This window comes from Chelmon rostratus, chromosome 19, assembly GCF_017976325.1.
Source record: "Chelmon rostratus isolate fCheRos1 chromosome 19, fCheRos1.pri, whole genome shotgun sequence".
NCBI lineage: Eukaryota > Metazoa > Chordata > Actinopteri > Chaetodontiformes > Chaetodontidae > Chelmon > Chelmon rostratus.
The window spans coordinates 15,693,528-15,716,281 of NC_055676.1; the positions used below are offsets into that span (position 1 = coordinate 15,693,528).

Here is a 22,754-nt window from a genome sequence, read left to right on the forward strand (position 1 = left end):
AGTTTAAATACATATTTTAAGACTTAGTGAATACAAATGTTTCACTTCAAACAAAGGCAGACTGGCTCTTACGTTGTTTAAACTTTTTGCCACCAGTAATAGAATGTACTTCTTTATTTTTGTCGCTTGTTTGTAATATTTAGCAATTATGAGACATGTTTCAATGCTGCAACACTGTAAAATAGAACTGTAAGGATATAAAAATTTATATTTAAATGAACAGAGAACTGATTCACGTTTTTCAACTTATCAAAAAGAAATAACCGATTTACTATATTTTAATTAAGCTGCAATCATGAACTGTGATTTAGAACAACTGTCAAATATTCACTGTTAATAATCTTTTAACATCAACTTTATATTCCTTGTCCCTCAGTTGTTGAGTGGACACTGAGCATTTTTAGCAGGATTTCATGTGTGTAATTTTAGTTTTATAATCCTGTCGTGTAACTTCTTCGTGAAAAAATGCACCACACAGAACGATGCATCATCATATAGCAGCAACACATCAAGGCGCTATCTCGCTGTTGCATCTTTATCTCTTGGATTCGTGCTGTGCACCTGAGAGCTCCAACTCAGAGTGGCAGTCAGATTTGGTGTCACCCTTGAATGTCAGCCAGTAACTCGGTTGTCCTCCCCATTCTTCCCAGTGACAGGTGGAAAGAGAACCCCATGGAAACAGGACATTGTAGGAGCATATTTTTTTGGAAAACCTTTTTAACCGTAACTTTGTGTTAGCCTGCCTGCGGCAATCGCACTATTATCGGGGGGGATATTGTGTGAAAGCTGACTGTGAGCTATTGCCACCATTTAAATGCACTTCTCCATTACACTGCCAGGGGAATCTACAATTACTCTAACTGCTGATGTTGAAGGAAACTCTGCATGTCAATTTGTTATGTGACTAATATTGTTTATTTTAATGTGAAAACACATTTTTTGTTTCCTTTTCAACGAGATAATGACAACGACGTAGATATGGTACAAGAGTATGACCGTCATTATGGTTTTCTTACTTCAAATACATTTTATTATACTGTAAAATACAAAACAATAACAAAGCATTTTTATTCACAAATGTACAAAATTCAAGATTATATTACATATTTTGGCTATAAACAAAAAATCTTTGTTCAGAGTTCACTCATTCAATACAAAAATATGAATGTCTCATATAAATTATTGCACTTTGCAGCTGCAGTGCATTGAAGATTGCCATCACTGTTTATAAGTGAAGTGTTCACCTGATTTAAGTCCGATTGTGGAAGAGAGGTTTCTAAGAAACACACAAACAACCATATGGCACTTTTTCATAGTTTTCACCCTTTTGTATATTTTCCTTAATCTTTGGTACCTTCTTCGGAGTCACTGAGCACCATTCTGTATAAATTAACATTGTACCTGAAATTAATGGCATTGCAGGTGAAATGTGTATATAAATATAGACGTATTAATACAGTATTTTGAACAGTGTGAAGTTGTTAACAGAGCCTATATTGGCATGTTGCTGGTAGAAGGCCTCTGGAGATGTTTGTCTGTTGCTCCTGGTTCCCTGACAGAAATACATTTCCAGTTAAAAGCTGTTGGCACCTGGTCCTCCAAGTTTTGTCGGTTAAATAAGACAAATTCCAGTTTGGTCCCTTTCATAAAAGTTTACAACCCTGACTGAGAGGTCTTGTCTAGTCACCTGCACAATGTGCAAAGACGGGATCGGCCTCGAGAGAAATTCTAGGCTCTTGAGGGAGTCATGCTCTTTTTGCCGTGAACACCACAGCTTGTCTTGTTGCTTGACAACGGCCGGAAGGCAAATTATGGTTAGAAAAAGGGTAGGTCACAACTTTGTTCAGGGTTCTGCTAACTTTTTTCTTTTTCTGGAGCCTTCATTCCATCCCCAAGTCTCATAAGTGTCTCTTCATGTGGAGAGCAAGGTGGTCTGACCTCGAGAAGGCCCGGTCACATTTCTGACACTGAAATGGCCGGTGGCCTGTGTGTTTCCTGTAGTGGCGTGTGAGCTCATCCGAACGTGCAAACTTCCAACCACAGCCCTCCCAGTCGCAGTGGTAAGGCTTCTCCCCTTTGATGGAAACACAATACACACGGAGCAGTTAGTGCCAGCCTGGAGGTTAAACTGGTCCAACCTTCCCCACCTTGACGAGAAAAGAGGTCCGTCCTGTCCTGCAGCTAGTTTATAAAGGCCAAGCTAATCAGCCTGGGGTTTGTATTTGAACAGGGATCAGTATCAACCTGTTTCACTGCACCTGCCGAACAACTCCCCTACCCCACCCCCCACCCATCTAACCCCCATTCATGACTCAATAATTCAGTGTGTTGGTACATAATGTGCAACAGACGTTTAGGAGAGTAATTTGCTCTGAACAATGAAAACAGCATGAAAGAACTGTTTAATAGCTACCAAAAACATGTTTCCTGCTACCTGCAGGTGACATCGTTTAATTTAAACCAGATTTAAATGGCACAACAACAAAACCACCCCGAAGACCATCCAAGATAAACTTACTACTACTACATACCTGTGTGCGTGCGGTGATGTGCTTTGAGGTGAGAGCTCTTTGTGTAAGTTTTCCCACAGCCAACATAGTCACACGTGTGTGTGGCAACTCTCTTCCTCGGCCAGGAGCGCCGACCACGTTTCGGCTTTGGTTCCTCCGGCAGGCAGTCGCCACTGGAGATCATGAGGGGCTCTGTGGGGTCAAAAGATCGCGGTCATCGTCACATGTACAGAGAATATATTCAGTGTATAAATATATCAGATAGGAGCTGTGCTAAAGGGAGCATTTGTCAATAATCATTGACAAATATGTGTTTTTTAATGCCATCAACTTTAAGATATCAGACTTCTTAAAAGACTTGTGAAATCAGCCAATTTTTCAATGAAATTCAAAGCACAATAGTGCACAAAGCAAAGGGGCACACCAATGAGCACTGAAAACAACATAATAACTGTACATTTCATCAAACATCTGGTAGTGCCTTAGATCTATTTTGGCTCCTTAAAGAACTTTATGAAGAAAAGTTTTGCTGTCCAAGGCCATTGGATGTAGATTTCAGTCCCTTTGAACTGCTGGTTTTGGGGTATAATTAAAGCCCTTAAGGTTGTATAAGATGTATTTAAACAGAGTCTTTGTAATCCTGCAGTCCCTGCTCTGTGTTAGTCTGTTTATCATGTATGCACACAATCTTTGGCTAACACACAAAATCTGAATAAAGGTTCAATCCACTTTGGGGTTACAGCATTCAGTAGCTACATGACATTACAAGAAAGTCTATAAAGTAGCTCTGGATAATGACAGACAGAAATGTTCGCTAACCTTGGTACTGCATAGAGGATGGCTGAGGGAAGGAGGTGTAGCCCTGCGGGGAGCTATGGTGGTAACCCTGGGGAGGTAGACTGATCTGAGTGTGGGGATGCCCCAGGACCTGGTGCTCCCGGCTCAGAGGATGGTCTGGGGAGAGGGAGGAAGATGACGATAACCTGCCGCCTGTCATGGATCTCCCTCCGCCAGGGAAGCCATGTAGGTCTAAGTGGCCGGGGCGCTGCTGCTGGCCGCCTCGGCCCTGGGAGTTTATCCCAGCCAGGTGTAGGTCGATGGGCTGCGAGATGGTGCAGTTACTGGGGTTCTCCTGCTTTATCCTGTGGCAGCCAAAGGACGGTGATGCGCGTGAAGGAGTTGGGTCGGACGCTGCATTAACGCAGGCCTTGCTTACGCTCACGCCTTGGCTGTATTCCCCCATGTCCATTGTTGTCTTCACCACAAACTTGCCGTGGAGGCTGGTTGGGTGGAGGTATGCTGGGTCCAACTCGGGTCTCATGAGCTCTGCCACGAAGCCTCCGGAGGGCGAGACGTCACTGATATCTGGGATGGTATAGAGCAGCTCACTGGCGGTGCCCTGGGGGGAGGGGAGAGGGTAAGATGAGGAGAAGGAGCCAGGGGAGGGAGACAGGGCCTGGGCAGAGCTGCATGCCATGGCCTCCTCCTGCTGCTGCTGCTGCTGCTGTTGCTGCTGCTGCTGCTGCAGTATGGAGTTAGACAGAATGAAGTCGTAGTCCAAGTCCGGGTCAGGCTCTGTGTGCTTTTTGGACATGCTGGGGCTTGTTGTGCTGGTGGCAGTGGGATGGTCTGGGTCAGAGCAGCTGCTTCCGGTTGGCACGCTGGGTCTCTTAAGAAGGGACAACTCCTCCTTCCATCTCTAGGGGAAAGTTACAGAGGCATTAATGACTGCACTCGTATAAGATGAGTGTGTCTGTACGTATGTTACTGTTTATAGGACACACACAGTAGCCAAGAAAATCACATGTGTGTTTGTCTATTTAGAAATACAGTATAATATAATTTATATAATATAAGCCAGTGCATCAAGGAGAAAGGGCCCAGGCTATGTGATGGAAAGTGATTATTATTCCAGCTCAGCTACAGACCTAAGTCTGCTGTAGCAAGTGTCCTTGGCACAGAGCACTCCCTCGAATACAAATTACTCTCATTCACAAAGAAAGTGCACTCAGAAGCACTAGCAAGTGATATTTGATCAAATGATTGGACTCAGACTGCCATCAGAGGATTCTTGCAATCAATTTGTAGCCTATTAATGACCATTTGTGCCTTAAAAAAAGCAATACTGGGGATCAGGATGTTTTCTGCAGTTTCCCGTGCGCTCTTTCATGGTCTCCATGCTTGCTGAAAACCTACTGGAGCAGTCAATGTAAACTGGTGCACGCCCCAGTGGAGTGTGGTGTCAAACCCTGGCTGTGCCCATAATAACACATCGGGAAGCAGATTCACTGTAAATAAGCTGCACGGGCTACATATGTCCCCTCATAGACTCTCTGATGCCCGTGGCTATTTGGCATGCGCATGCAGTAAGAAGTGACCACAGGCTACTCACTAAATTGGCACTTCCTATGGATTTACTCTTGACTGTGGGGCCGCTGGCAAACGTGGAAATTGACGGCAGAAGTGTTCCACCTAAAGCCATCTCGACGTCATTTGGAGGCTGCCTGAAATTAAAGAGAAAATATCGTAAATCCCAGTGGAGTGATCCAGGGGCAGCGAGCTCAGCCTGCTATAGTCCAAGATGTTCATCAGTCAGATGCTCTTATTAAAAGTTTCTCAAGGTCCACACCTCATCAGTGAGAATCGACGCGGTCCTTGCGGCTGTTCTTCGGTGTGACTGCTGCACTGGGTTTTGGTTAAATATCCCCGGGTTGAAAGTTTCTGCTCCGCGTCGCGCGTTATGCTGTATTCCAGTACATGCTGCCGCTGATGGGCGCGCCGGGCAGAAGCAGCCACACAGATTGCGTTCTAACGCTAACGCGATTTTGAACGGGAAGACAGAGCGGCGACATACGGGGGGAATCCCTCGCGCCTGTTGCCATGCAGCAGACCGGCAGGCTGAACTGAGAAACCCGCGTGAGAGGTATCCTTAAATCACTGGACTGGACACGCCTTCGTTGCCCCGCAACAAGCGGAAAAACAAGCGCGAGGGAGGGAGCACGTGCGGGGGGAGGCTGGGGCGAGCGGGGAAAAGAGAGAGAGAGAGAGTGAGAGAGAGCGAGGTTTGTTTGTATTCATAGCAACGGTACCTATCCTTTCAACTGTTATCCCCGTGAAATGTGGGTGAAGAAGCGCATTTTTTCATACCGGCTAAAACGGGAATAACAGTGAGTATTTTTTAATTACATCTAGAGACTCAACTGCCGGCACGGGCATCAACTGGATCAAAAACTTACATTAGCCTACTTCCTTAGCTAGCTACAAAAAACAAACTCACACTGAATGCTAAAGGTTAGGCAGATGATGAACATGTTCTTTATTACATTATCACATAATAACATTTATTATTAATTATTATTTATTTATTATTATCATTTGTTATCTATCTGTAATTTCTGAAATGTTTTAGTTGTTTCTTTGGCAAGTGATAATAGATAGCCTACTAATGATTACATACATCAGTACTAGCTTATACATAATTATGGGTATTGTGGGTACACCTTTGGTTTACATTACAAGACTGAAACGCAATTGCTAACCGCAGTCCAACATACACTTGCAAAGCAGCATTTAGCTTTTCTTATTTGTTATTATATTACTGTATACTTGTTATGTATATTACTGTAGCTCATATTTCAGCATCATGCATGAATATGTGTAGACATACTGTATATACACATAAGCATTGCCAAAAGATAATAATTATGATCTTGACAAAAATATTAGACTAATGTGACTTATAATAAGATACAGATATCCAATGTACTTTTTTAGTGCCAAGGTATTAATACTTCAATACATTTTTCAATGCCACGTGTTTAAAATTATATGATCTATGTTAATCATACATTCCCTAGTATGGAAAGTGCCGAAGTTGTTAAGAAAAAAAGCAGGTCTACAATCAGATGTCATAGCTGCACAGATGAAAATGGGGAAGAAATAAACTGTGGCTCTTAGGGCAACGAAACCCACCAAGTGAGTGGAGGCAGAAGCAGACAGCCCTACGCGACTGGATGGTAGAACAACCAGCAAGCGGCCTGTAACTTTTTCAAGAAGCAAGCTACAGTTAGCTGTTAGTTAGTCTGTGCTAGCACTGCGTGTAGGTTGTTAAAAAGAAAAAAGGAACAAAAAACAAGAAAGAATGCTATTTTGTGTGCTTAGGACTTGTTTTTCTTTTTGCCGTGGTATCAATAGAGGTACTGAGTATCGTTTTTTATACTAGTATTGTATCAAAGTTTAAATCCCGGTATTGTGACAACATTAGTTGAAGCATGTGCTTGTTTACAGCAATTTTATCAAGCAACCAAGTAAGCCTATCTTTATTTAACAACATTTAATGGCCTCCCTTGCAAATCACATTCCTTCCCACTGCCAAAGAAAGCCCCAGGAAAAAGACTTACTAACTAACACTACAGTACAGTCATGAAAATTGAATATGGGGAAAAAAACTTGTCTTACCTGGGAACATTAAAATGCTGAGAACTGTTCAGTGTTGAGTTTGAATTGGGTTCAGGCAGTGTTTGCTCAGAGCTAGCGAGCTAACACAAACCTCTCTGTCCAACATAATTAGACACATTTACTCAAGAGTTCAGTGAAAGAGCAAACAAAGCCCTTGCCGCTGATCCTGCTGCATCAGGATCTTGTCCGTTAGGCATGTCAACAAACATGCCGTCATTTCAACAGAACACATTCACTATCAGTGTATGTTGGTGTCTTCATTCAAAGTTTTCATTTGCATGAATGCTTTGGTTGGCAAACAACACCTGGTATGAATAATATAGACTACAAAGCCATGGGAACTTTGTAAATAGAATGTATATCCTGTTGGGCATCCCATGATTTATTGTTTGATAAATTAACAGTAAGACACTTATTCCAAGTGTATCCAAACAGTAATATTTGTATTCTCTTCACCTTACTTTTCCAATTGCGTGGTGAGAAGTGATGGCTTTAAACCCACAACGTTTGAACTACATTTCTTGTTCTTGAAGACCTGTTTCCTAAAGCAGGTAGGAACACAATGAGAGCTATGTCATTATAGCCATAGTCTTTATGGTAGGAGATAATGGTTTTGAAAATGATCCTGAAAACAAAGGCTTGACCTTGACAACTGAGGTGCTTTGCATCGCAATGATGACAGAGAAAGGAGTAATAGAGAAAAGAGATAGAGGAAGAGAAAATGACACCACTGTGTGCTTTTCCTGACACAATGAAGTCATGGTGATTTAGTAACTCACACCAAACATTTGTATGGAATTATGTTAATGCAACACTTACACTGAATGTAGGGAGAATATGAAAGTGTAAGCTGCAATACCCTGCCCCAATGAATCATTTCAAGTGTTCCAAATTATGACATTATGTTATGTTATGTTAAAAGCACTGATGACTTAACAGTAGAATCAGATGTGGACATTTTGAGGTAATGTTATTCTATCCATGAGGACTGTTAGGCACTAATGCATTGCTGAAGAGGTGTCGCATTTTCCTCTCATTAACTGCAACAAGTGTCCTGTTAATGTTGTTTCTGTGTGTGCTTATCAGCACAGATCAAGTTTGGATGTTGTGACACCTACTTGAAGAAGCACCTTCAAAGCAGGTACTGTTTAAAAGGTGAGCTCAGGTGCTCTTCTTGGCTGTGTCAAGAGTTTCGACTACTTAGATATTTAGTATTTTCAAAGCAGTACTGCCGACATAGTCTGTGGCTATGCTTTTATTCAAATCAAGATCAAACAGTAATCCAGTCACACAGTTGTGAACATTGATATTATGTTAACAGAGTGTAAGTAGTCAAATAACTTGACTGCACAACTCTTTTTCGGCTTTTCCCCCCCTTGGCGTTCATGTGACTGACATGGTTTCCACCGGTGTCCCTCAGTTAAGTTCCCCCTCCTGGAAAGCACCCAAGTGAATATGAGTACCAGCGGATCATAACTCCAGATATTGAGGTTTTCAGTGCTCTCTTCCAGATGCTGTTCAGTAATTAAAAAATAGCTTTCATTCTTTCCTTAATTCTTGAAAGCTGAGTCAAGCTTTTTTGATTCTGAGTGCTGCACTTCCCTCCACTCCACCTCACATTAGCTCTAATGCAATTATACATATAGGAACTTTCTTTTTTGTCACCCATGTGCAAAGCCAAAGAACCTTTGAAAAGCTCAGGCAACAGAGCACCAACTATTGCTCTAACTGTAATAATCATTTTTTGTTTGTTTTATTGAATAGCAGTGTTGGAGTAGTGTAATATAGAGTCATAATTCTCCATCTCATAAAGAATTTGAAGTCTGACTACACAAAAGGAGCTGTGTTTAAAAAGCCATTTTCAATAAAACGTTTCATTTCAGCTGTTAACTTCTCCTTCCACCTTTATATTCGACACCAGCATCTGTTCAATGATCTTAGCCTACTTTTCAGGCATGACAAAATCATAAAGAAATCAACAATAATGAACACCATAGTGCTGCTCAGGTGTTTAAATCACTAAGTTATGATACAAACGTCAAGGGCTGCAATTAATGATTTAGTTCCCCAGAGCCCAAGGTGACAGACTCAACTTGCTTGTTTTGCCTGACCGACCAAAACAATATGCATTTTAAACAATGAAAAGCATTAAAATGTCATATTTGAGAAACTGGAAGGAGTGAATGTTTAGTATTTTTGCTTGAAATATGACTGAAATGGGTAATTGATTATCACAGTAGTTGCTGATTAATTTTCTTTTTTCTTTAAGATAATTTCTTTTGGCACTTCTGCTTTATTTTGATAGTGACACCTGGAGAGAGACAGGAAAGGCAGCAGGGAGAGAGAGGGGATAACCTGCAGCAAAGGACTGGAATCGAACCCGGACCACTGCGGTAAGGACTCAGCCTTAATACATGGTAGATGCTTTACTCTACTTCTTTGTCAGTGGACTAATTGATCAATGAACCAATTGTTTCAGCTTGTCAAACTAGTGACATTTGTTCCTTAAATTTTTTTGTAATGGCTGCATCTTCAAGTGTACATTTGTAACTAAAGTCAGGTTATGTACAACATTCACATTTCAAGTTCTGTGGCTGAAATGCTGCTTCACTTAAGTGCCCATTTACCGTTGTTATTTTTTGGGATCTTTAACATTTGTCTTAAATCAGGACTGCTGATCTTGACTTTTACATTTCATATACTCTCAAATGCTCTTTGTTCCAAAAACACGTGATGGATCCAAGCCTGGTGTTCAGCTCAACACAGTTTTCGGCCCTCATAGTTCACCACACCTGTTACTGTGGTCCAGACATTCACCAGCAAGGGAAACCTACTACATAATTTATCACAGTGACACGGATCAGCTCTGGTCATTTTTATGACAAAATAGTTCTGTATTTGTTTTCCAAAGGGCCACAATGCTAACAGACGGGGATGGCTGACAGTTCTGCTGTGTGATGGTATGCATATGGATGAGGTCTGAGTCAGTGAGGGCTGTTTGTTTGGACTATTCCAACCAAGCCTCTATAGCTGGACGGAGATGCGGCCAGGCGGGGATGCAACCAACCAACCCTGAGCTTTCATCACGTCATATAATTTAGTGGTGGGCCTCCACAGGGGTAGGAAAATGTCGTTGAGGTATGGGTTGGTGGTCGTGGTTATGTTGCAGGGCTTGTGTAAAGTGAAATGGACTTAGAAGAGGAAGCAGAGAGAGGGAGAAGTCGGCGAGAAAGAGACTGAGAGGGAGGAGAGAGCTCCTGCCGGGCGGCAGGCTGTCCAGCCTTTGCCTGCCCTGGGATTCCTCGGCAGCCTTAAATATGCCAGTTATTTTTAACCAGCGACGTAACAGAGCCCAGCGCCGGCCCCCTCTGTTACAATATTTCCTTTCTGTCAGGAGGGGAAATGGAGGGGAGCCACACTTCCTGGTCACATGATGCAGCTCAGGCAGCCGAATAAGAGATGTACAAGAGGAGAAGTGGGGAAGAACGGACGAGGGGAGGAGAGGGAGGTTGGTTGGCTGCCTCATACCCACGCCAGCCCACATAGTCACTCAGCACCTCCTTTCTCCAAAATTTAACCCCCTCAAACTGGCCAGATGAGGCAGTCTGTTTTAATCAGATGCTCAGACGTCAGAAGCCAAAGGGACCAGAGCAGAGATTGGCATTCGTGAGCTGCGGAGGAAATGAGAGTGTGGCTACAGCACATACAGACAGAGGGGTGGGGGGAGGGCCTTGTGACGTCAGACCAAGGACCCGCCAGGATTAGAAGCCTCTAAAAAGAAAAGGCCTGGGACTGAGCTGCCAGAGCTGGAGAAAATGTGTTTCTCTGTCTGTCTGACATGGGAGACTCAGGGACTTCCCATGAGCTCACCTTGTTGACATACAGAGAACTTGGACTGGTTCGTGTCTCAATCTGCGCTAACCTCACTACCAGCAAAATTAGTACCAGCCTCACATCATAGACCGAAATGTTTGACTGATTTGTATTGTTTCACAACCACAGTGGATACATGTCATTTAAATGGATGAGCATGCACAATATGTCAAGCTTAATTTGGTTGAAGTACAGATAAAATCATTGGATGCTTGTCTAATAGACACACACCAAACAAGGTATACTTTATGTAGCATTGGGTCAAAATAAGTGTAATTCAGTTTTGGTAAATAACCCAACAGTAATATAAAAATAATGCTAACGCTGGACCAAAGTAACCTACTAGGTTTGCTTGGTTTTCTACCCATGGGTGCTCAGTCAGTGGTATATTGACCCAAACTGGATAGATTTAAACTTTTAGTGTGCAGTATTTTTGAAGCCACTTAAAGGTTCAGAAGTTAAGTCTTATAGAACTAGATTTTGCCATCGCTGCTGGAGCTGTCACTATATTCTGATTGAAGTACACGAGACAGATGCTCTGTGGAAACGTCAGGCTCCTCTTGCTCCTCATAGTCCTCCTAATGGCAGCTTCAAGAATCCACCTTGCTGGACAAAAAAGTCCAATCAGAGCCAGTTGATCGTTGAGTCTCATTTCAAATACCAATGCTTTGGGTCTGTCAGTATTGGACAACCTGGGAATGACACTCAACAATCAACTATCCTACTTCAGAATTGCCTATTGCACCTTTGAATGGTGTTGTGTTGCTATGACACTAACAGGGTCAGAGTTTAGGTAAACTTGGATTCACATTAAGGAAATATTCAGTGAGAAACAGTGTTTCTGAATCTGTGGTATGTCAAACAGACATATGATACTTTTGTGAAACTCTTATTAATTATAACCAAACAACTTTGATAACTTCAACCTCAGTTGTGTGCAGGGTTAAGGAATGGAAAAATAAGATTGTGAATTCTATTGATTGGTAATCTTGGACTTAAATGAGCTGAGCATTAAGTTACTGAACCCCTCAACCTGATTCTTCATGCTTTGTGTTTATTGTTTTGTTTAAATGTGACTCACTATCCAAATGGTTAAGTCATCCGCATAAACAAAGCCGTGTCCCTAATAGAATAGATATTGTGTGTACTATCTATCCAGAGGGTGTAGACAACATAATGTAAACATGGAGGGGTACTTAATTCCTTCAGTACTTTAATCATATTTGCAAACTCTGCTTCAGATACGGGTCATCTAAGTTTGAATACCAGTCAGCAGCATCTGTCAGCTATAAAAGGGATCTGGCAATCAACTCTTTGATATGAGTTTTCAAAGTTTCAACGCAATAGGAGCCAATTAACTCAGCTCCAATGAGGCCAAGTCATTTGTGCTGAAAGTGCAGGTGCAAGAAAAGAAAAAAATATGGAATAGGAACAATCTTTGAAAATCATGATAACATGTGGCAAACACAGACAAACTGCAACTGAAAACAGATATCACGTTCATAAGCTAAAGCTGACCGACGGAAATACAGTACACTATGTTAGGAATTTAAAGCACATTGCTCCATATAGTTCCGCAAATTTAGCATGAAGAATCAGCCATGTTAGCCATAGAAATTATTTATCTTAAAAGGTTTCCATTATTTTGTCCACCCCTGTATCTGTGGCTTTTAAAGTATATTCCAGGGCAGTGTGAGCTATAGAACAATCTGATGTAACGCGAACCGTTTCAGTCAAGCTTGTACCATTAAAACTGAGTGTACAGGCTGTCAGTAAACCAAGACCACATCTTTACAACGTTAGAGAGGTTCCTATAGAAACATAAGCGCATTTAAGTTTCTTTATTTCTCGGTATGAATCCGTATCAGACCCCTGCTGCACAGCAATTATGGCAATCACCAGCGTTCTTAAGCCTTCAAGAGCGCCCTGGAGTTGATTCAGAGGCAGCTAATAGGTCGTCTATGCTCTTGATGCACTGCTGTTAAACCATGGCTGTCACATTTTCACAACACTTGATTAAATCTTTATGTTCATGGAATTTGAGATGCAAAGCGATAAAGGCTCGGCGGTTCAGCGACACAGACGTGTAGCCTAGAGTGGGTGATTTACAGAGCTTTGAGCCTGCGTATCATTGCACTTGGAATTTTAAGCATTCAAGCAAGTAAATTTTGAACTCCAACAGATTTATTGAAGCCTAAATACTTTAAATGGATAATTTGTACAGTTAAAACTACCAAATAGCCTGCATCATCTGCTGATGATCTCCAGACTGGCTGAACACCACTGAGTGGAGGTCTGCAGATAAAGTGTTTGGCATTATAATATGCAGAAAGTCATGGAGTAATTGTTGTCAGATTTCAGGGTAGTAGGCCTCTGCGTTCCTGAGAAGGTGTGGACTCTCCTGTTTTCCCACTGGGAGTGGTTGGGAATGTGTGACCTTTTCCACGGATCGCCGTTTTTCAGGTCCTAGATTAACTCTCTGGAAACATGCCTGCAATTGGTGCAGCCATTCACAGATTTAAAATGACAATAATAACTGTGAATATCAGCACGTAGGCGCTGCAGGATGATCCATGGTTTGTAGGAGAGAGGAGACAGTCTTGTTGGGAAACTCCCATCGCTAAATGCAGGGAACCCCTAATAAATTTGCTGTGCAATAAGAGGGGAGAAACATAAATGTCACTGCTGTTTCTCCAAACCTCCCCATAGTTTGAACTTTAATATTCAAGCATAAATCTGAGAGCTAGATGGCAAAACGTTGGAAGAGTTGAACAAAAGAGGAATGTTTTGAAGGACTTAGAGGAGAGACATGGAAAATTGTAGTCAGAAAAATACTTTAAAGTTCAAAGCAGAAACTTATTTCTTGCTTTTTTTTCTCACTCGATGCCATTAGTTTTCTTTCCTCTGTGCATTTTCCTGTGTATGTACAGTACGTATATCCCCAGGGAAACAACTTTTATGGCAACATTTTCAAGCCAAGAGTCCAAATCAAATCAGAAATGGCACATTGTGGTAACCTTAATCAAACTACAAATCATTTCAGACCGATCGTCTCCGCTGGAATGCTGAGGAAAGAACAATACTTGACAGGCCCAATTTAAGTGATAGCTTCTCCAGTCTGACGTTTTATTGACATCATGCTGAGTCTAATTGAGGAGGGGGGTTTCAGTAACTCAAACCAGATGGGCCACCAGCTCATGAACTAACAGCCCCCTCTCTCTCCACTCCTTCTCACTCACTGTCTCCCTCCCTTTCTCTCTCGCACTCGGAGCTATTTTGGCTCAATGAAATACTTAACTATGGAATAAAATGTCATAAAATTGACCTATTTAGTCAAATTTATATTGATTGTAAGAATCTGATACCATGCCATTTATCATAAAGAGACTCGGAGCTGGCAGGGGAAAACAAGGGGCAAAAGCATTATCTTTGCATGTCGAATGGATGGATTTCATATCAAATTTTCTTTTTGGGTTAGACTGACGAAGCCTCCTGAGGGAATAGTTCGACATTTTGGGAATACGCTCATTTGGTTTCTTGTCAAGAGTTAGATGAGACGACTGCAATACAGTCTGATGGCAGTGTGTTGAATAGTCACAGAATTTAATGTATAGGATTCGTGTATATGAACACAAATTTTCCATTTTTTTCATGACACTTTCACACTAATGTATTTCAAGTAGAAGTATCGTTTGTGCCTGCATCATGTCCACAGCTGCTCTCATTCCATGGTCAAGGTATTTACAAAATGAAGCTTTCTGAGAAACATTTCAGGTGATTTTCACAGTTTGATTAAGGTTAGGCACCACAACTACTTGGTTAGGTGTAGGAAAAGATTATGATTTGGGTTATAATAGCTAAACAATCACAGCTGTTTATTGGTTTCATATGGGAGCCAAACCCCAGTCTCCTCTGTGAAATTCTGTATTTGGCCTATCCATCATCCCATCCACCACCCTATGCAGACTTTGTATCTCTTAATCCCACATTCATCCTTATTAGTTTTAAAGTCGTGCTCAGTGTCATGAAATGAAATGTCCATGTACACACATCTGCATATTCAATTTTGTGACTATTTCAGGAATGGCCATGATACTGGGCTGAAGATTGAGACCGCTAATAAGTCTGTAAAGATGTAGCTGGGGCCAACTGCCAGTTAGCTTAGCTTAGCTGCTAATTGTCTGGAAAAGTCAGCAAACAAGTGGGAACAACAAGTTTGACTCTGTATGGCAAAGAAATCTGCCTACTAGCACCTCTAAAGCTCACTAATTAACATGTTATATTGTGTTTTGTTCAATCTGTACAAAAACCAAAGTGTAAAAATGCAGTTTTGCACAGGGTTATGTGCTGGACTGTTTCATGGCTGGGAACAGTTGCCAGGCAAAGAAAGTATAACATGTTAATTAGTGAGCTTTAGGGGTGCTGGTAGGCGGGTTTTGCTACTTTCGAACAGAGCCAGGCTAGCTGTTTCCCCCATTTTCAATCTTTATGTTAAGCTGAGCTACCCAGCTGCTGGCTCCAGCTACATACTGTGCATACAGACATGAGAGTGGTATCAATTTTCTCTGCAAGAAAGCAAATACGCATATTTCCCAAAATGTCAAACTATTCCTTTGAAGCCTAAGTAAAGTTCCAATCCAGAGCATTAACATGACACACACACACGCACGCACACACACACAGGGAGAGAAAGAGAGAGAGAGAGAGAGAGAGAGAGAGCTACTACATGGACTGTTCATTAGACACATGGATTTAATGAGTCTGAAGAGAACTGGCTGTTAGAAGTGAACTAAATTAGTAGGTTCACATTCTTTTAAGCCAAAATGGGAAATTTGCCACATCAGCAAAACACTCTTCATTTGTGGGCATTTTTGAAAAGACATCAGAGACTTTCTGATTTCATACCCACTGCGATCAATAGCGAAGGCATTAAAGTAGTTTCACCAACTGTTAATGACATTCATGATGCAGCTTGTAGGCTATGGTACTGTAATCAACCAGGCTTGTTGAGAAAATAAAGGCATCAAGAAGTTCTTAAGAATTAAATTAGGATTCCCCTGGCAAAAACTTCCACATAAATGCCCATAAACATGACAAAGCATGGTAATCATTAAAGCTTGGCCATCAGTGGAAATACATGTAAGTCTGTTTTATCACTCTGAATAGTGTGTTTCTTGCCCACAGATTTTATTGATCTTTGGTGGGAAACTTGGTAAATTGTGTAAAGATGGCCCAGAAGGGAAGTATTGGAAACATTGCAAAAAGCAGTCAGACCACGGGAACTGATGTAAGATTAACACTTGATTGGTTGTCTCAGCTACTGGCACAGGAACACTGTTGTATGGGCATGATGCTGGTAGAGACAGAGCTTTAGAGCTTCGGCTAACAGTGGGCATTCATTACATCAGAACAAGAAATATTAAAGAAACTTGATATTACAACATATCAAGTTCAGTCTTTGAGACATGAACAAATTTACATTTGCATTTACATGCATGTATGTCCATTATTTGCCTTTGGAGGAGAATGTGAGCTATTACGGTTGCAGACCGTGGATGGTGCTCATTCAGCTGTTACTCTTTTCAGCAGAGTAGATGCCAAAGCTTCTTAAATCTGGAACTGGTGCCCCAAAACCTGCACGAAAAAGGCAGGTAATCAGACATCATTGTTCAGATGTATCAGTTGAGCGAGCATGTTGAGCTGGTGAGTGAGACAGTGTGATTTTTTTGTACACTTTTTGCTGGTCATTGCCTCCACAAGCTGCAGTGGTTAAAGTATAATTTGCTGCAAAGTTGCCATTTTGCCTGCATGAACACGCCAAAATTGAAACCTAAGGAGTTGCCAGTTTTGTTGGAGGAATTCACAGCTTCCACAATTGTTTTTAAATGAATGTTTTCTGCTGTTGTCAGATTCGAAATATTTTGGATAATTATCCTGAAACATATCTAACTTTTTCTCACTGTGTGCTTTTCCAAAAATACCTCCAGCCTTCTGACTTTTTAAGAGAACTTTGTGACTCTCGCAGCGGCGGTTGTGTTTCTAACTATGTGACCTCGTTGCCCTGCGTTGGTTTCAAGACTATGCAGTGGATGCTCTCCAGCTTGTTGACTGTGTGTGAGAATGTGTGTGTGGACTTATTCCACTAACCCACAATGCCAAGCTACAGTATGTATGACTGCTCACATACATGGCAGACGTGAGCTCCATCTGTACCAGGGAAAATGTGATGCAGGATACTGTGGTGAGATGTCGCAATATTATGGAACTTGACAAAAAGCCAGTAACACGTGGGCATGCAAACACCATGTAATCATATGCACACACACACACACACTCATACACACCTCAACTCTGAACACTGAGGGAAAAATACAACTTTTTGTTTGTCTTGGAGGCCTCAGCACCAGTGTCACCACATTCGCACGCAGCAAGAAGAAGTCATTTTGCTATTTAAAGCACACCCATGTTAACAATAAAGGGCTTATTCAGCTGGCCTTGTATTTGTATTTTCTTGTTAAATAAGTGAGGGGCCCCTTCCTGCATAGGGCAAACAAGTGCACATGATGACTCCACAGTACACAGGATGGCATGATGAGTTGAACAATCAACAGTGTACCTGTTGTTACTAGGGTGTCATTAGGAATAAACGCTTGTGGTTCTGTGCTTGCACATACCCAGGAGCTATGAGTATCCTCACTTCCTCTCTATGCATGTGCTTGTGTGTGTCTGAAAGAGACACGTGAATAGAGGAGCAGCATATTGCATATGTGAGAAGATTATAGTTTAGTTTACTTTCTCTCCTCTGTCCCAGAGCTGGGAACCACCGCTGGGAGGACATGAAGCTATTTTTGGTACAACTCACCTCTGTTTTCCCCTTTAGGTTCGAGACTGCCTCTAAGCATAGTGAACGTTAATGAAGATGTTTTTACAGTTTGGCACAACTTTCATAGCTTTGGCCAACTCCCATGCTGACATCCGGGAACACACAACATCTCAAACAAGCCATGCTAGCAGCTCTGTGAGGCTAAATGCTAACATCAGCATGCTGATGTTAAGCAGGAATGTTTGCCTTGTTCTTAGTTGAACATGCAAGCATGCTAATATTTACTACTTGAGACACAAAGTACAGCTGAGGCTGATGGGAATGTCATTTGTTTTGCAGGTATTTGGTCATAAAGTAAAGTGGTGGAAAGATTAAAACATTGACCCGATGATTGTACTAGGCTACTGTGGATGAAAAATCAGGTGATCATCCAAGAGATCACAGGTCATCCTCTGGGGACCATGCATGTCTGTAGTAAATGTTACGCCAATCCATCAAATAGTTGAGACATTTCAGTCTGCACCAAAGTGTTGGAACAACCAATCGACTGCTGCTAGCCATGCAGAATGCACGACTAAACAGAAGTTAAATGAGTAAGAACTCCATGGTTTTGCATAATGGTTCAAACAAACCCTCATGTTAGCCAAAGTCTTTTGGAAGAGGAAGTGCGGAAACTGTAAAATTATGCCCCCAACTGTCAGTTGTTAACATCCAACACAGTTTATAGGCCAACTTCCTGCTTACCTACCATGCAATACAGTAAGTTACTTAGCGATAGTCATGTGTGCACAGAGTTTTCCAGTACCCTGACTGATTCCTACCAACATTTGAAGCATGTTCACTTACTCTACCTCCAAATAAAGTGGTTAATAATAATCTGGTTTAATTTGTCCACAACCTGTCTGATCCTCTAACCGCATCTGAATTCATTGTATCGATGCCACAGATCTCAGTGATTACTTTGGTTAGTACAATATCATGATAACTAATAGAAATGATGGTCTGAACCATGAAAATAAGACCCACCATAAATATCCTTTAAAGTAAAAACACAGCAAGCTCATTTTATTGAGGCTGGATTAGATTAAAAAATAACATCTCTTCCAAACACCATATTGACTTTCTTTCTTCATCTTTCAACTTTCTCTTCATCTCCTGCTGGTTTAATTTTTCTTCATAGATACAGCACAGTAATGTGCACGGATACACTTCATCAACAAATCCACCACGACTTACCCTGCGTTCCATAACAAAGAATCCGGATTGTGTAACTGTCTGTCAAACCAGTTTTTTTCTCCTCACTATGTTAATACCTCACCACAAAGTTGCAGAGGGAGGACCCTCCCCTCCCTGTGACTCATTCTTGTATGTGCGTAAGCAGTCGCTACAGACCTGAGAGTAGTATTCCATTACTCCTACCATTATTATTGTGTTCATGTTCAACATCATCACAGTTGTTGTATTGTTAGCTCCCGGTGCCAGGTTGGTGTAAATGACAGCCATGCTCAAAAACAGAGCTCACTGTGGCAGCTAGGCTTTGATCATAATGTAGATAATGCATCTCCATGGAAATGTTCAGCTGTTTAGCTTCTTTCTTCCTTACAGTGTAGTGTTAACTTTTTCACTGTAAGAAAGTAAAGTAAGGAGCCTAAAGCTGAAGTGGTAAAACAACAACAGAATAAGAAAAGAAATAGGAAAGGGGAGAAATAGAGCAGATGTGAGATTGAAAGAACAGAGAGGCAGGAGAAAAGCAAACTTTTGAAGAGAAGAGAGGGATCAGAGGGAGGAAAAAGGGGGACGGTGGAAGTGCGGAGAAAGAGTTGAAGAGTGTGAAAAAAGCAGGTGTTGGGGATAGTAACTCTGGGTCAAAGAAGGATCATTGTCGAGGGGGTTTTCCATCGAGCTGAGGGTCTCTGTAGTATTATGTCACTCTCATAGCCCCATTAAGCCATAATGAGGGTGTTACCTAAATTATAATGTCACAGCTGACACTGCCAGCAATACTATTACACTTGGCTTCACAAAGTATCAAAGCAGTCACTGTATCAGCTTGTCCATATGACATATATACAACCTAGCTCTGGTAATGTTCTGAAACCCAACAAGAATGTGAAACTTCAACTCAGATCAAAAGTGTGGCACAGTTGGGACATGTTAAGTGAGCACGGAGGCACAGAAACCACGTCAGATGCCATCGTGAGAGAGAAGCTATAGGGCACCGGGCCAAAGAGTAAATATTCACTTGACGATAATGTGCGTGCTGATCTGGTGTACACACCCTCTGCCCACAGATAGGAGCAGCCTTTTATCTTAAACTGTACACACACTGGCTCAGTAACAGTGACAGGACAGAAAAATAGCAGCACTGAGCAGAGAGAAAATGCTGAAGGGGCATCTTCAGTGACCATGGAAAATATCAAGAATTAATAGCATGGTAAAGATGCAATATATGACTTATGTTACTTAAATCATTGTGTATTTGAGCTCAGACTCATATTACATGTAAAATACTGTGCCAACATTATCCAGGTATAGTAGAAAGACAGTTTAAGGTTTACAATGATTTTAGCTGTTTGCTCACACTGCTGACTTATTTTTCTGAGGTACTTCATTTTTAGGATCCCTGTAAAAACTCTCATTTATGAGTATGAAAATATGGCAAAGGAAAGGAGCCAAGTGAAAGTAATGAAAACCCTCCCCTAGCACATTAAACTTGTATATTAAGATAGATGGTAAATGGTTTGACCACTCGTCATTCCTTGCCTAAATGCTGTGATAGCTTTTTCTCTATTGCTGACTCCATAACGTGTCTTATTCAGCTCCTTTTTAAAAGGGGGCCTATTGCTGAGGACCATGGCCTGAGCCATAAAATGTGACAAACAGAGACAGTTTTTGTCGGTGACGGGAGCAATTTGATGCTTATCACCATTTCTGTGCGCCAGTGGGTCTCCACTCCATGATGTGACCATCTGCGGCACAAAATGTTTGCGTTTTTGCAGTAGGAAATGTTGAAGTGGACCACGGAATGCCAGCTTCATCTCATAGTCCATCAGATAAGGCTGCAGACCGCAGTGACAAAAAGCACCTGAGGAGCTTCTCAAAGAGACCTTTTGTGACTTTGTCCCCCTCTCTGTTTGAAAAGCTAATAACTGTGCTCAGAGCTCCAAGGTCCATTTCTGAAATACACACAAGCATGTAATTATTGGCAGCTAATTGGCTAGTACTGCGTTACGGTACAAGGGCAGCGTGGTCATTAAAACAACATTTCCTGTTTGAGTTCACTGATGCTTTGATTGATAAGCACAAAGACACAGTTTTATATCGTTAGAGACGGGAGGCAACAATCCAAAGCAGAGAAGTTTCATGGTAAAGGGCGAGTTGCTGGGAAGTGTCACAATGTAATATTTGATCATCTAGGGCCTAAGTCCACTTCAGAACAGTACAAGAAAGAATTATGCCTCCTGTGCCAGACAGTTGGGTTCAATGCACTTGGAATGAACTAGACTGTACCAAGTGTCGTCTGACCACGTTTAAAGGCAAATGTGTGTACAGTCATCCAAAAGAGCCACACTTAAAGGCGGGGCAAAAAGCCTGCCGTCATAGCCTCCTCCTGCTGCATCACACTGCCTCACTAATCTCTCTCCAGGAACTCCGTATCTTTTGTGTGTCTTTGTTGTCTCAACACAAAGAATTGTACAAACGTGGATAATGGCACACACTTTCAGCAGGCTCTCCTGGAAGGCATTCCTGCTGTCGTACTTGGTTGAAAACACATTAAAGTGACAGAAGTAGTTGTGGAAGAAAAAAAAACTAGTCTATAGCCATGCTGCCTGCTTTGTGAGGCTATACTCAAGCACAGCAATGCTTTAAGGTAAATGCAGACATTAGCACGCTAACATTCGCATAATGACATTAAAATGCCAATATTTAACAAGTGTGAGATTTCCATTTTTACTGTATTAATTTAGTTTGAATGCTAACATTTGCTAAACGGTGTGAAGGTTTATGGAAATATCATTCCCAGTATGTCAATGTGTTGCAGGTATTGGGTGATAAACCAAAGTATGCGACACTAAAGAAAAATTCAGGTATTGCAAAAATTATTACAACTTATCCTGAGGGGGACACAAATGTCTGCACCAAATTTCTTGGCAATCTATTCAGTAATTATCCAGATGTAAAAAACAATGTCGCCCTCATGATGACACCAGAGAAAAGTCAAGGAATCACCAAATGAATTACAACATATTATCTGGGTACAATGGATATATCTTTACCGAATTTAATGTAGTGGATGCAAAGATATTTTCAGGATACGTGACAAGAGAGGAGAAGAGAAAAAGTCAGGAGGTCACCAAAATAATGAGGGTTCATTCTCTTAGCACCGTGGATGTCTGTACCAAATTTCATTGCAGTCAGTGTCGCTCACAGACATGATGCAGCTAGTGTGGCTAAAATGTGTGACTAAAGAGAGCTTGAGAGAAAAGTTCAAATCCTGTCATCTTTCTTACCTTCACACACCTGGACGGACGCTGCATGACGTAGTTTGCAGTTTGTTTGATGTAAAGTTGAAAGCCTTCGCTATTTTATAAATGCTAACTTTACTGTGGCAATTTTTTCATCTTATCGAGATGATGCCAGAAGGTCAACTTGGTATGATATTTTTTGTTGCGTTGAATTCTAATATAATAACAGCCTCAACGTTTCCACCCCTGTATGTGCACCTACTAAAACAAGACCATGACTTAACCTCAGACTCAGACCTACTTTCACTACATCACAGGATGCACTCAGGAAGGGTGGAACAGGCTGGAGCTTGAGCCCGGCTGGAGAGGAGTCGGCAGGCATAATGTCGGTCACAGGACGATGACCTCACAAGATCGTGCCTCTAACCTGTAGTTACGCAACGGCCCCAGCGCCACCCGTGTTGGCGAGGCCGGGGAGGAAGCACTGAGGACAGACAGACCCCTCTCCCTCTCGGGGGGCCGGGTGGAGAGACAGGCCAGAGCTCAGATCTGATTTCACAGGAAGGAAAGGAGAAGGGAGGGGAGCGTCGGATAAGAACGCTGCCTTTGCTTTATTTTATCCTT

The 22,754-nt window shown here is 41.8% G+C and overlaps 1 protein-coding gene across 2 annotated transcripts; it reads right to left on the reverse strand.

Annotated features, from left to right (window-relative positions):
* Positions 1-910: 910 nt before the first annotated feature.
* On the reverse strand, positions 911-22,335 carry klf4 (Kruppel-like factor 4). 2 transcript variants are annotated; one of them, XM_041960205.1, is made up of 5 exons: positions 22,176-22,335; positions 4,903-5,014; positions 3,330-4,209; positions 2,532-2,702; positions 911-2,074 (listed from the first exon to the last, which is right to left on the reverse strand). In XM_041960205.1, exons 2-5 carry the CDS (start codon positions 4,990-4,992, stop codon positions 1,899-1,901), a joined length of 1,317 nt encoding a protein of 438 aa, XP_041816139.1. In that variant the 5' UTR covers positions 4,993-5,014; positions 22,176-22,335; the 3' UTR covers positions 911-1,898. The 2 variants fall into 2 exon arrangements, with proteins under 2 accessions (XP_041816139.1, XP_041816138.1); XM_041960204.1 differs by lacking the exon at positions 22,176-22,335 and adding an exon at positions 5,140-5,419.
* Positions 22,336-22,754: the final 419 nt, after the last annotated feature.